This window comes from Psammomys obesus, unplaced genomic scaffold (assembly GCF_907164565.1).
Source record: "Psammomys obesus unplaced genomic scaffold, mPsaObe1.curated_primary_1811, whole genome shotgun sequence".
Classification (NCBI taxonomy): Eukaryota; Metazoa; Chordata; class Mammalia; order Rodentia; family Muridae; genus Psammomys; species Psammomys obesus.
The window spans coordinates 5590434-5604639 of NW_026596101.1; the positions used below are offsets into that span (position 1 = coordinate 5590434).

Sequence of the window (14206 nt, forward strand, 5' to 3'; positions counted from 1 at the left end):
TGTGTGTGTGTGTGTGTGTGTGTGTGTGTGTGTGTGTGTGTGTGTGTTGGGGGTGAAAGTGCCCTTCCTGTGTAGCCCTGCCTGGTCTGGTACTTGTTATGTATATGTAGCTCAAGAAGACCCTCAAACTTGTAGCAATCATCCTACCTCAACTTCTTAAATGCTAGAATTACAGGTAACACCACCAAGTCTACAACATTAACATTTTTAATTGACAGATCATAATTATGTATTTGGGGGGAGATAATGTAATAATTTACTATAGATAGAATTTGAAATTATTAAAATAAGCTAAGCACTGGTTAGAAAAAATAAATTAAGTTAAACATAGCCTATCTTCTTGTGGGATCTTTTTTCATAATTCAAAAAGAATACTCTCATATTGTTGGTAACAAGCCATTAAACTCAACAGCACTGGAGACATCTGACAGTTGTTCAAAGAATCTAATGCAAAAGGAGGGCAGGCATCAGGAGCTGCATTCCCACAAGCCATAAATTTTGAGTGAAGACCACACTAGCCTGAGAGTCAAAGGAAATGAGCCCTGCTAATTGCTTTCTCAATGTATTTCCATGTGCCTGCATTGAGTAGAACAGCCACAACCAATATTAACATGTTATCACTTCCCAATTCCTCCTACTTAACCCTTAGAGCAACTCTGTTAATAAATCTATTGTTATCTGCATTATAGATAAGAAAACGGCAGTCAACTCAACCAGACCTCATGCTGCTAAGTGGCAGATCCAGATTTCAAATCCAGGACTGCTTCGCATTAACGTTCAGGCTTGTTGTATTACACTGTCTGGTGATAATGTAAGCATAAAAGCAAGCAGTATGTCTCTTAAATTCTATTTAAATTCTTTTAAACTCTTAAATTCAGTGCAGGTTCTTGAAATAACTACTCCTTCATAGCAGATACAACTGACCATACTGACACGTATACACACACACACACCAATTCAATCTTGTCCAAGAAACAGGATTCCCAAGAAAACTTCAATTCTTTGTGGATGTTTTGGATTTTTTGTTTGTTTGTTTGGTTGGTTGGTTGGTTGGCTGTTTTTTTTCGAGACAGGGTTTTTGTGTAGACTTGGCTGTCCTCGAACTCACAGAGATCTGCCTGCTTCTGCCTCCGCCTCCCTGAATGCTAGAATTACAGGTGTGCACCGCCTCCGCCCCTGGAAACTCCAATTTTTATCTAGAGTAAATAACAGAAAATAAACACCTTGCTGGCTACAGAAAAGTTCTAATATGAAAGGTAGCCTAAAGTCTGTTCAGACTTATACTCTTGATATTAAACACCTACCCATTTCGGAGGGGCAATGCAAAAGAGGCCAAACATGAAGCACACAAATTTTCTTCATACATACATTCAGCCTTTTTCAAGAGAAGTTTGGGTGTCTGTTCCTCTCTTTCTCCAGATCCTGTTCACGCCTGTTGCTCTATTACAGTCTGAGTCACAAGTTACCTAGTTTCTCCTATGGCAGTGTGTCTGAATTATTCTGGTAGCCAAACCAGTCGGACAGCTCAGCTGTCTCCTGTGAGAGGATTGTCACAATCCTCCTGAAGCTAAGAGAACTGCCGCCACTTCTCTTCAGAACACTTGTAAAGCTCAACCCTGTCAGGACAGCCCTAAGACTGCTCCTTGGCTCTAAATAAAGACTGACAAGAAATCACTCACTCCCATTCCTTCCCCAGCCAATCAAAAAAACCAAAACTCAACAACTACTCTCCCAGTGAATTAACCACATTATAATTAAGTTCTCCAGACAATTTCCTGGAGCCTGCATAAGCTACGTCCTGATCTAGCAAAATCCTCCTCTAGGAGGAAAAAAAAAAATCTCTCTAAAGACCAAAGCCTGCAGGATAGTTAACCTTACTTTGAATGTAAATCCATCTAGCTACCCCTCTAACACAATCAGCTCTGAAAAAACAGAAATTCTCCTCGTCCTTACTCCTGGCCTTAATAAATACTAGGACCGGAATGGTCTCTCCGACACCTTCCACCAGAGCAAGCTAAGTCATCAGTTTGATCTTCGACTCTCCGTGGACAAGTGACAAAGACCAGCGAACTGGAGGCGCCAAGGTTCCTCCTGGCATTCACAGAGGCGCCCACACGGGTCGCCTGCTTTCACAATGCGGCCCCTCCGTCCCAAGTGATTTCAGAGTGGCTCCCCCTTCGCAGGCGTTCTGGAGCAGGCCGGACTCACCGGTCCCGGTGAACAAGTGACAGACTGGAATTAACCCTTCAGCCTCCACAGCCCGCGAAGGCGGCAACTGTGACACGCTCCCATTAACCCTCTCCGAGCCGCCTAACAGGCACAGGCACTACCAAAACGGAGCTTGAATTGACCCTCGGGCTGCTGAGCCGCCAGCTACAACCTCCGAGGCCCACACACGCAAGATCGCTCAGCCCGGGCCCGGGGAAGGTGACAGGCCCGCAGAGCGGCCAGGCCGCCCGCGGACGGCTGCTCACCGCGATGACATTGACGAAGGTGGTCTTGCCCGAGTACTGCAGCCCCACGAGCGTCAGTTCCATCTCCTCCTTCCAGAAGAGCGAGCGGAACCAATCCAGCAGGCGGGAGATGAGCGCCAGCATGGCGGCGGCCTGCAGCGAGCGGAGACGGGCGCGGACAACCGTGGACACTTCTTCCCACGAGCGGGTATCGGCCCCGAACCCGCCAACGGCTCCTCGGCGGGTCCCCCGGCGCGACTCGGGCGGACACAGGCGGGCGGCTGCGACGGCCGGAGCCAGGAAGCCCAGCGGGTCATATGACTCGCCCTACCCCCTCCCACCGCTGGCCCCGCGCAGCCGCGGAAGCGTCCCGCAAGAGCGGCGCGGCCCGGAGGACCCCGAGAGCCCGCCGCCGACAGCGCCACCTGTTGGTGAGTTCGGCCTCACAGTCTTCTCACTTGGTCAAGTGTCATTGTAGGTTTATTCACTTTTTTTTTTTTTTTTTTTTTTTTCAACTTATTGGTCTCCTCAACCAGACGTCTGCCATCAATTTCAGTACTTGGGAGGTGGAGGCAGGAGGATCAGGAGTTCAGCAAACCAAACAAAAAATGTGGGGTTACGGAGGTGACTCGGTTAAAAATGCATGCTGCTCTTTCTGAGGATCTGAGTTCAGAACCCAGCAGCCACCCTCAACAACCTGCAACTTCAGCTCCAGGGGATCCAGATCCAGAGTTTTCTGACCTCGTGGGCTCCTGCAAGCACATGCACATACTCCCACAACAAGACACACACACACACATATATTTTTGTTGGTTTGTTTGTTTTTCGAGACGAGGTTTCTCTGTGTAGACTTGGCTGTCCTGGACTCGCATTTTAGACCAGGCTAGCCTCAAACTCACTGAGGTTGGCCTGTCTCTGCCTTCCAGAGTGCTGGGATTATAGGTGTGTGCCATCACATGCGGCAATAATAATAATTTAAAAAATAAATAAAATAAAAGTTAGTCTCATTCATTTATTGACTGTTTTTTTTTTTTTTTTATAATTGTTCATTGACAATGTGCCCTGAAAAAGTGTTAATACTCTGAGGAATTAAACACAGAATTTTAAAAAGAAAAAAAAAGAAGAACAGATTTTGGGTTGGGAATGTAGCCCAAGTGGTAGAATGCTTGCCCGGTATGGGTGAAACACTGGTTTCCATCCCTGGGCTGAATGAAGTGCCCAGTATTGCATAAAACTGGGGGTAGTGGTGTACACCAGCACTGGGGAGTGATGTAACACCCAGCAGGTTCAGAAGTTCAAGGCCAGTCTGGGCTTCATGAGACCCTGTCTGATGATGATGATGATGATGATGATGATGATGATGATGATGATGATGTGATGATAATGGTCTGAATTAGGTGTAGGGTGCGCACTTGTAAACTCGGAGCTCTGGAATGTGAGATAGGGGTCTCGCTTGGTGAATCCAAGACCAGCCTGAACTACACAGTGAACTTGGAAAAACCTGTCACAAGAAAACAGAGTCTGCACCGTGGTACATGCTGTTCAGAAACTGAGCGCTTGCCACACCTCTCCAAAGCCCGGGCATCCATCCTCAACTCTGCTAAGGAAACAAAAGTTCTTCACCATGTCTTTGGTTGGAAAAAGCAAAGGATGAAAAACAATGTTTTGACTGGTAGAGAACTAATAAACTGTGATGGGATCATGATGAAAAGTGAGTGGTCATGTAATTACAATGTTCATAAGAAAATATGTTCGTGAGGGCTGGGGCTGTAGCTCAGCTGGCAGAGTAGTCGCCTAGCGTGCACAAAGCCCTGGTTCCATCCCTGGGCTGAATGAAGTGGCTTTCGTGACACCTATCTGTCATGCCAGCACTTGAGAGGCGAAGACAAATGGATCACAAGTTCAAGGTCATCCTAGGTTGCATATTGAGTCTGAGGCAGCTTAGGATACGTGAGACCTTGTCTCATATACGTATGTGTGTGTATGCAGAAGAAAAATCAGAGAATGTTGACTTGAATAAAAGTCCCTGCGCTGTGAGTCTAGATCAATGATAAAATTCTTTCCCAGCATGTGGAAGACAGAGGGTTCATTTGTAACATAGCAAAACAAAAGTAACAGTAAAAGCCCTGCCCTCCCCGGGCTTACATTCCAGTGAGGAGAACATAACATATAGCAAACAAATGAGAAAATGCCATGTGGTACTTAACACTATAAAGAAAAGTGAAGAGGAACAGAGAAGAAACTATAGCAGACTCACTTGACTTTAAAGTCAGGTGGTCCTGAGTGGAAAAGCTTGAGGGAAGTGAGAAAGAGAACCAGGCTGACCTTTGGAGGAAGCACATTCCAAAAAAGAGAAAGAGCAAAGACTAATGGGAAGGGTAGTGAAGTGGTCTGGACACTGAAAGATAGTGTGGTTGGGGAAGAGGGAAATGATGAGATCATATTTTAATTTAATTTAGAATTTATTTAGAATATTAATTTAACTTAGAATATAAAGAGAAACTCCAGCTGACTGCCTCAACTGCCCCAGTTGATCTCTGCTTCATGTTTTTAAGCCTCTGGCCTGATGATATTTCCTGCATTAGCTCTCTCAGTCAACTACTCCAGTCATCTCTGCTGGATGTTGTGAACTCACCCTTCGATGGAGTTTGCCTACCTAACACCTACTTGCTATTCATTCTTCTACTTTTACTTGCTATATACTTAATAAACACATTCATTTAAAACCAAAAGTGAGCTATTGTACGTTATTCTCTGGACAGTACAGAACACTGGCACACATCAGTGAGGCCTGGAGTAAGGAGAGAATTCAAGTACCAGACAGAGTGGGGCATGATGGTTCTAGTTTGGATTTGTTTATACAAGATGGGATGACAGGAGAGGAACTAAAGATTTAATTGTTTTTATTGTGTGTGTATAGGTGTTTTGCCTGCATGTGCGGCTTTGCACCACATGCATGCGGTACCTGAGGAAACCAGAAGAGGACACTGGATCCCCTGGAATTGTTACACACACAGTTGTTGGTCTCCATGTAGGTCCTCTGCAAGAACAGCAAGTGCTTTAACTGCTGAAGCACCTCTGTAGCCCCAGAGGAGTGACTGACTCGGTGTGTGTGTGTGTGTGTGTGTGTGTGAGAGAGAGAGAGAGAGAGAGAGAGAGAAACAGAGAGACAGAGGGACAGAGAGACACACATGTAGAGGTGAGAGGACAATTTGCAAGAGTTGCTTCTCTTCTTCTACCATGTGAGTTCCAGGGTTGAAAGTCAGATCACCAGGCTTAACAGCAAGTGCTCTTACAAGTAGAGCCATCCTGCCAGACTTCAATTTATATCTTCAAAAGTTTACTGGGAGCAGATAAAGACTATTACTGCTAAAACTGACAACCTGAGTTCCATCCCCAGGACCCCACAAGGTGGAATGAAAGAAATGACTACAGCAAGTTGTTCTCCAATCTCCATGTGTATGCCATGGACCTTGTGCAAAAGTCAATAAATAAATGATAAAAGAATTTGTTTTAGAGTTCACTGAAGCAGGCCTGTGGAGAGCTGCCTGTAAGAGGACATTGTGGGTTGTCCTTCCTCTGTCCCCTAAAGAATGGGACACTTTGGTTTGAGGTTTCACAACTGCAGAACTGTTAGAAAATAATGTTCTGTGATTTTAAGCCACGTAGCTACTGGAACTTCATTTCTAAAAAATCTAATACAGGAGGTAAGAATGGAGCCAGTGTTGAAAGCTGGCTCAGAAGCCTGTTCTCTAGCTTAAGGAGTACAAATGGTAGGCTGGCTTCTAATTTTGTTAACACTAGTGTGTTGGCTCTTGTGGAGCCTCCATTCTAGGAAACTATACAGAATAAATTAATCCAGTCTTGTTATTTATTTACATTGAGGTGCTGAGATCAATCCCAAGGCCTCATGCTCGTAGAAAGGGCTCGACCTCCTATCTACATCCCTAGCTAAAGCTAGGGCTAGGGATGTTGTTGTTGTGTTGTGGTTGTTGTGCTTTGAGACAGCTAGCCTAACTTACCTGAAAATTTACTGTATATCCAAAGACAGCCTTGAACTTCTGGTCCTCTAGCCTTCATTCCCAGAAGCTTGGCCTAAAGATATGCACCACACTGGGCTCCAAGCTAATTTTAAAATGAGGAACGGCCTTCATCTACATTTACTGTAATTCTTTCCACTTCTATAATTGTTAGTCAATGGAAAATACTCCTCAACTTAGGGAGCCTACCACAGAGGGCCTCTGAAAGACTCTACCAAGCAGTGTTTCAAAGCAGATGCTGAGGCTCATAACCAATCTTTGGGCAGAGTGCAGGGAATCTTAAGAAAGAAGGGGGAGATAGTAAGACCTGGAGAGGACAGGAGCTCCACAAGGAGAGCAACAGAATCAAAACATGGGCCCAGGGGTCTTTTCTGAGACTGATACTCCAAACAAGGACCATTCATGGATATAACCTAGAACCCCTGCTCAGATGTAGCCCATGGCAGCTCAGTATCCAAGTGGGTTCTCTAGTAAGGGGAACAGGGACTGTCTCTGACATGAACTCAGTGGCTAGCTCTTTGATCACCACCCCCCTAGAGGGGCGAGCAGTCTTACCTTACCAGGCCACAGAGGAAGACAATGCAGCCAGTTCTGATGAGACCTGATAGGCTAGGGTCAGAAGGAAGGGGAAAAGGACCTCCCCTATCAGTGGACTTGGGGAGGGGTTTGGGAGGAGGTGATGGAGGGGCTATAGCTGGGATACAAAGTGAATAAATTGTAATTAATTTAAAAACATAAAAATTTAAAAAAAAAAAAGTTAGCAGCAGCAAAGCCAGATGTGCCATGAAAGCCAGATGTGCTATCCCAAACCCAGACCCCAGAGGCACTTTTTAAATCCTGCTGGGTGATCTCGGATAAAATTCCAAGGCTTGGATTCCTTGCAAATCATTATTGTTGATTGGCTAGCATATAAAATGTACTAGATATTCAAGAAACTGTTAAAAATAAAACAAAATTAGATAAAGAAACCTTTCAGACAGGAGAAAAAAACACCTTATATAGTCTGGGGAGATGGCTCAGTTGATAAAGCACTTACTGTACAAGGACCTGAGTTCAGATTCCCAGGGTCCACATAAAAGCAGTACATGTTTGTAACCCCAAACCTGGGGAGGTAGAAAACAGGAGGCCTTGGGCAGCTAATTTGGCCAAATAGGTGAGATGCAGTTTCAGTGACAACCCTTGTCTCAAAGAAAAGGTGGAGAGCAACTGAGGAAGACACCCCCCCCATCAGCCTCTGGCCTCTGCCCACAAATGTATACAAATATGTAGACACACATACATCACTGACACATACACACCACGAGTAAATTGAGCCAGGGTGTAGCTCATTTGACTAGCATTCACCAAGCTCTGGGTCAGATCCTGACCTGGGCATAACCTGGGGATGGTGGCGAATGCATGCAATCTCAGCACTTTGGAACTGGAGACAGGAAGATCAGAAATTCGAGGTCATCCTTGGCTACATATTGAACTGTGACGACGTCAGCCTAGGCTACATGAGAATACAACTATAAATTCATTTCTATCTTCACGATAAAAATGATGGCTACAGAAATATCAAATGGGCACAGTGGTTTATCCCTGTCATTTCAATGCTCAGGAGGCAGAGAGAGAGGGATTACAGCAAGTTCAAAGCCATTTCATCTACATAGTAAGTTCCAGGAACCAGCAACCTGCCTGCAAAGAACGAAAGGAAGGAACGAAGGAACGAAGGAAGGAGGGAGGAAGGGAGGGAGGGAGGAAGGGAAGAAGGGAAGGAAGGAAGGAAGGAAGGAAGGAAGGAAGGAAGGAAGGAAGGAAGGAAGGAAAGAAATTTAAACAGTTTTAATCCTGTCTTTCTGACAGAATCAACTATTAATTTTAAGGTTTTGTTTTTTTGGTTGTTTTTTTTTTTTTTTTTAAATAGGGTCTTATGTAGCTCAGGATGATGTCAAGATGATGATCCCAAGTGCTGAGCTTATAGACATGTACCACTACACCTAGCTTCAACTTCCCTTTGGTAAGCCCAGCAGAGACCACCACACAGACACTCTTAAAGCCGAAAACATAGTCTTTATTGCAGCTGCACAAAACCCACATCCCGGTTGTCATACTCCAGTTAGCAAGAAGCAGAACCACAGGGGCCAAAAGGCAACATTAGTACATTTAGGGACTTCCCTGGAACTTTGGGCTAGGTTTTGATGGATTAGCTCTTTATTCCCATTCCCACAACATGGCGTCAGTTGTGCCGTCTGGGAACCTGTTACACACTCACAGGTAGGTATTCCTTACAATTTTCCTGTGTACCTCTTTCTCTTTTACCACATGCTTAACTTTATGCTAAATATCTCATCTCTTTCCCATGCTGAAGTTTCTTTCTGCGGCAAAGAATCCTGGCTTCCCCTGAATAGAGCCATCAGGAATGAATTCCTCAGGCTGCTGCAGGTAGCAGCATGAAGCTGTGTCTTTAGAAACATCCCCATTGCTGCCAACCGAAAGGGAATGCTCAGGTCATGGGCTCAGATGCTTGACCTATCAGCACATTAGAATTCCCAGGGTCATAGGATTTTTGACTAACAAAGGACAGGGAAAGAGATAAGACTGTCCCTTAGGTTTGCTACGTGGCCACTGTGTAAGAATAGTGGAATTCTATGATGTTGGATCTAGACAAATCCCTGAAGACCATGACAGCATTCCTAGGGGAAAATGGATACCAGGTATGTGCTCTGTGGTAGAGTGCTTGCATACCCTAGTTTGTTTTCTGTTGCTTCAATAAAACACTGACCAAAAATGACCTGGAGGGGGGGTGGTGAGTGGTTTATTTTAACTTAGAGAGCCCTTCATGGAGAGAGGCCAAAGTAGCAACTCTAGGCAGGAACTAAAGCAGCAAACTTACTGACTTGCTTCCGCTGACTTGCTCAGCTACCTTTCTTTTCTTTTTCTTTTTTCTTTGTTTTTGTTTTTGTTTTTGTTTTTCAAGACAGGGTTTCTTTGTGTAGCCTTAGTTATCCTGGACTCACTTTGTAGTCCAGGCTGGCCTCAAACTCACAGAGATCTGCCAGCCTCTGCCTCCCTGTGTGTTGATTCTCCTCCTGCCTGGGCACTGTCTTCCTGCAGTCCACAAAGTTAGAAGGGGCACAGATGAGAAGCATGTCTGGAATGTAGCACCAGAGATCACACACCCTGGGAACGAGCAGAGAGACAATTCAACCTTAATTCCAAAATACAAAGGTTATATACCCCTTGGGGGGTGGGTGAGGGCTTCAAGGATAGGTGTACATAATTGGTTGGAACTAGGCACCTCAAGGATGCTTGATTTGCTTTAAACAACATGCTCCTATCATATGAACAGAACACGGTACCTAATTATCCTATAGGTATAGGGAGGGGAGAGCTAGCAGGGAGCTGTGTCAAAGGCCATATATCAAATGTGGTTAGGGGCATCTGTCTAGAGACACTCTCCAGATGAAGTCAGGCAGAGAGCAAGAGGGCCTGCTGGAAAGAGGGATTCCCACACGTTAGCTCTAAATCCTAGGTCAGAATGGCTATCCCGACTAAGAGAACACAACCTCAAGCAGCAGGGGTCCTCCAACACCTGAGTGCTGAGATTACAGCATGTGCCACCTGCAGAGCCTCGCTGTTCACCTACCTTTCTTATGCAGCCCAGGAATGGCACTACCCACAGGAAGTGAGTTCAAGGCCAGCCTAGTCTACATAATGAGTTCCAGGACACCCAGGGCTACATAAAAGCCCCTGTCACAACAAACCAAAACGTGTGTGTGTGTGTGTGTGTGTGTGTGTGTATGTATATATATATATACATGTGTCTGTATACATACATGTTAATGATCGGCTGAGAAAGATACTCAGCATCAGCCTCTGCCCTCCACACATATGTGCCCATGTGTATACACAAACAAGTACAACACACCGGTATACACACTGACTCAGAAAGGTAGATCATTAGATCCCACTCTAATCATTAGATCCCACTCAGAAGAAGGGGAAGAACCAGGGAGGACACCGTTCCTCATCATTCTGAAACATGAGTTAACCTTACTGTAAGAGAAATCATTGATCCCAGAGCTAGGCAGGCTGAAGCAGGAGGAGTGCCATGAGTTCAAACCTAGCAGGGGCTACGAAGAGATCCTCTTCGTCAAGAAGGAAGAGCAGGAGGAGAGGGAGGAATCAGGTGAGAACTGCAAAGGTAAGATGACATCCTCAGTGCAGAGTGGGGTGTGGAAAGAGACTGGTACAAAGGGGGCCAAAGGAGGTTGCTGCTCACAATGAAAAGCCTTGTCTTGAGTTTAAAGGTTCTTATCATGGGTCAATGGCATGGCTCAGCAAGTAAAGGTATTTGCTACCCAGTAATGCAAGCCTGGATCCATGCTGTAGAAGGAGAGACTCAACTCCAAAAGACTTGCCCTCTGCCCCCCACATACACACTATGGCAGAGTTCCTTGGCCACACAGAAATAAATAAGTAACCATAATTTTTAATTAAATTTTTATTTTTATATTAATTACAGTTTATTCACTTTGTATCCCAGCTGTAGTTCCCCACCCACCTCTCCTCCCAATCCCACTCTCCCTCCCTCATCTCCTCCCATGCCCTTCTCCAAGTCCACTGATAGGGGAGGTCCTCCTTTCCTTCCCTCTGACCCTAGCCTATCAGGTCTCATCAGGACTGGCTGCATTGTCTTCCTCTGTGGCCTGGCAAGGATGTTCTCCATCCCCTCCCCCAGGGGAAGGTGATCAAAGAGCCAGCCACCAAGTTCATGTAAGAGACAGTCCCTGTTCCCCTTACTAGAGAACCCACTTGGATACTGAGCTGCCATGGGCTACATCTGAGCAGGGGTTCTAGGTTATATCCATGAATGGTCCTTGTTTGGAGTATCAGTCTCAGATACTCCATATTTTTTGGTTCTGTTGCTCTCCTTGTGGAGCTCCTGTCCTCTCCAGGTCTTACTATCTCCCTCTTCTTTCTTAAGATTCCCTGCACTCTGCCCAAAGATTGGTTATGAGTCTCAGCATCTGCTTTGATACCCTGCTGGGTGGAGTCTTTCAGAGGACTTCTGTGGTAGACTCCTGTCCTGTTTCCTGTTTTCTCCTTCTTCTGATGTCCTTCCCATTTGCCTTTTGAGTGAGTATTGATCATCTTACCCAGGGTCCTCCTTCTTGTTTAGCTTCTTTAGGTGTACAGATTTTAGTATGTTTATCCTATATTATATGTCTAATATCCACTTATAAGTGGGTATATAGCATGTGGTGTCTTTCTGCTTCTGGGATACCTCACTCAGGATGATCTTTTCTAGATCCCACCATTTGCCTGCAAATTTCATGATTTCCTTGTTTTTAATTGCTGAGTAGTATTCCATTGTGTAAATGTACCACAATTTCTGTATCCATTCCTCCATTGAGGGACATCTGGGTTGTTTCCAGGTTCTGGCTATTACAAATAAAGCTTCTATGAACATGGTTGAGCAAATGTCCTTGTTGTGTACTTGAGCATCTTTTGGATATATGCCTAGGAGTGGTATAGCTGGATCTTGAGGAAGTGCTATTCCTAATATTTTTTAAAGATTTTTACGTTTTTATCCTGCGCATGTTGTGCCAGATTCACGAGATGCCAAAAGACCACCAGGAGTCAAGTCCATTGCAAAACACATGAGGATCTTTCTATTTACAAGCTATAGCTTGGGCTCATACCCTCACTGCCAGAGTGGTTGAGAGCAAAGAGCCTCATGCTCAGGTTAGGTGGTTAATTTAAAGATTTTGGTCTTTCCCAGCACACCCAGAGCAGGGGGATTCCTGTCTGGCAAATGTCTATTGGTCGAAACACAAAAGGGGATGTTGCATTTTGAATTGATTTGCTATAGGAAGGCTCCCAAACCATTAATGGTCTGGATTCCCTTGTTTAGCTGTCCTAGGGGAGAGGGGCTGGTTTCCTAGCAAATGTATCTCTAGTGGACAGGAAAAGAATGCAATAAGGCTGGACATGTCTCCACCTGTCTGGCCCTTGTTCAGGCTTGTGCTTTAAACTTTAAACCAATACCCCCCCCCCAAAAAAAAACCCCTAATTTTTAATTCTTTGGTCTCTCAAGCTGAGCATGGTAGCACACACCTATAACCCTAGAGGCAGAAGATCTTCATAACTTTAAGGTCAGCCTGCTTGGCACTGGTCTGGCTAATTCCAGGCCAGCCAGAGCAAAGGGAGACCCTGTCTCTAAACAGAGATAAAAAGAATGTTGAGGGTACTCTGTGTATTCACATGCTAAAAATACCGGCCCCCAAGATCTGGTTGCGGAATGATGTTGTATAAACTTTGATTCCTCAATATTCTCTAATCAGTTAAAATAAAGAAAGACTGGATCCTGTAGCTGGGCAGACTAGGGATAGGCATGATATGCCAGAATCATGAGACCCTCAGAGACCACCAGGAGATGACTCGATGCAAGAGCAAGAGAGCTTTATGAGCGATCAAACTCAAGACCCAAGTCTCACTGATGCAGCAGTAGAGAAGTAGGACCCCAAATCCTGGGTGAACAGGGTTTTTAAAGGGGAAAACTGCAAGCAGGGGGCGTTCCATGAGAGCAGGCGGGGGCTTCATACCTTGGCATTACAGGATTGGGTAAAAGTCAGAGGGGTGAGATGACCTTCTAACTGAAGTCTAACTTACAATGGTTATTCTTCTAAACTACATTTGGAACGTTGGGGAGAATTTTCCCAACCGATTCTTATTGATTGTTGCCAGGGAGATTGTCTCTATTTTCTATCAAGTATTTATTCTGTGATATTTCCTGGAGGCTGTTGCTAGGAGAGTTAACTTTGTTTTCTGCCAAGTGTACATTCTGTGATACCCTGGTATCTGGTACATCCTGGTACCTGAGTTCAGCTCCTGATCAAGATGGCACCTCATTTCAAAATGGAGTTTAAGCTAACTTAAACTCTTCAGGCAGAGCTTCAGTTCCTGGGCTGAGGGTCCCAGGGGGATCATGAGGTGGGAGAAGCAGGAAAGGGAGGAGAAGGAAAAGGATGTGGCCTGATAGAGCAGATCCAGCCCAGACAGGAGAATTTATTAGCAAGTAACTTGGAGGATGCAGCTGGGAGATAGCCAGACTAGCTTAGAAAATTAGTTTAAGTAGCACTGTGTCAACGCTGTTTAAATGAATTAATAGGCCTCTGTCTCAATTATTTGGGAACTAACTGGGGTAGAGAAGCCCTCAAGAGTCTAAAAAATATTCCATAACAAACAACCAAAGTTCTTAGCTTGCCTTTGACCTTAGGTAAAGTATTGTCCCAAGGCTTTACTTGTCTAGGAAGCAAATGACTAAATGAAGCTCTTTTGTCTCTAAAATTTTATGATTTCAGGGCTAGGGGGATGGTTCAGGGATCAAGGGCTTGCTTTGCAAGCACAAGGACCTGAATTAAGGTCCCTAGCATCAGCATAGAGGCTGGGCACAGTGGCATGGGCCTATATCTGAAGACTGTGGGGGGCAAAGATAGATTTCCCAAGGCCACTAGGTCACCCACCAAGCCAAAGCTGCTAGCTCCCAGTCCAGTTAGGGACCTGGGGGTGTGTGGTGTTGGCGGTAGCAGTCTCACCCCAAATATTATACTCTAGATATTGATAGCATCTAATACTGAGTCTTCGTGTGGAAAAAGAAACATCTACTGGCACAAAATACTGGGATTAAGTCATCAAATACACTCAGAACCCCTGTGGAATCACTTT

At 45.1% G+C, this 14206-nt stretch overlaps 1 protein-coding gene across 1 annotated transcript in view; it reads right to left on the reverse strand.

Moving 5' to 3' along the window:
• Arl8b (ADP ribosylation factor like GTPase 8B) overlaps nucleotides 1–2779 on the reverse strand; it is a 38353-nt gene extending 35574 nt beyond the window's left edge. Inside the window, exon 1 of the mRNA XM_055628600.1 lies at nucleotides 2475–2779. Coding sequence (XP_055484575.1) covers nucleotides 2475–2597 — 123 coding nt within the window. The 5' untranslated portion in view covers nucleotides 2598–2779. The remainder of the gene's footprint in view (nucleotides 1–2474) is intronic.
• Nucleotides 2780–14206: the final 11427 nt, after the last annotated feature.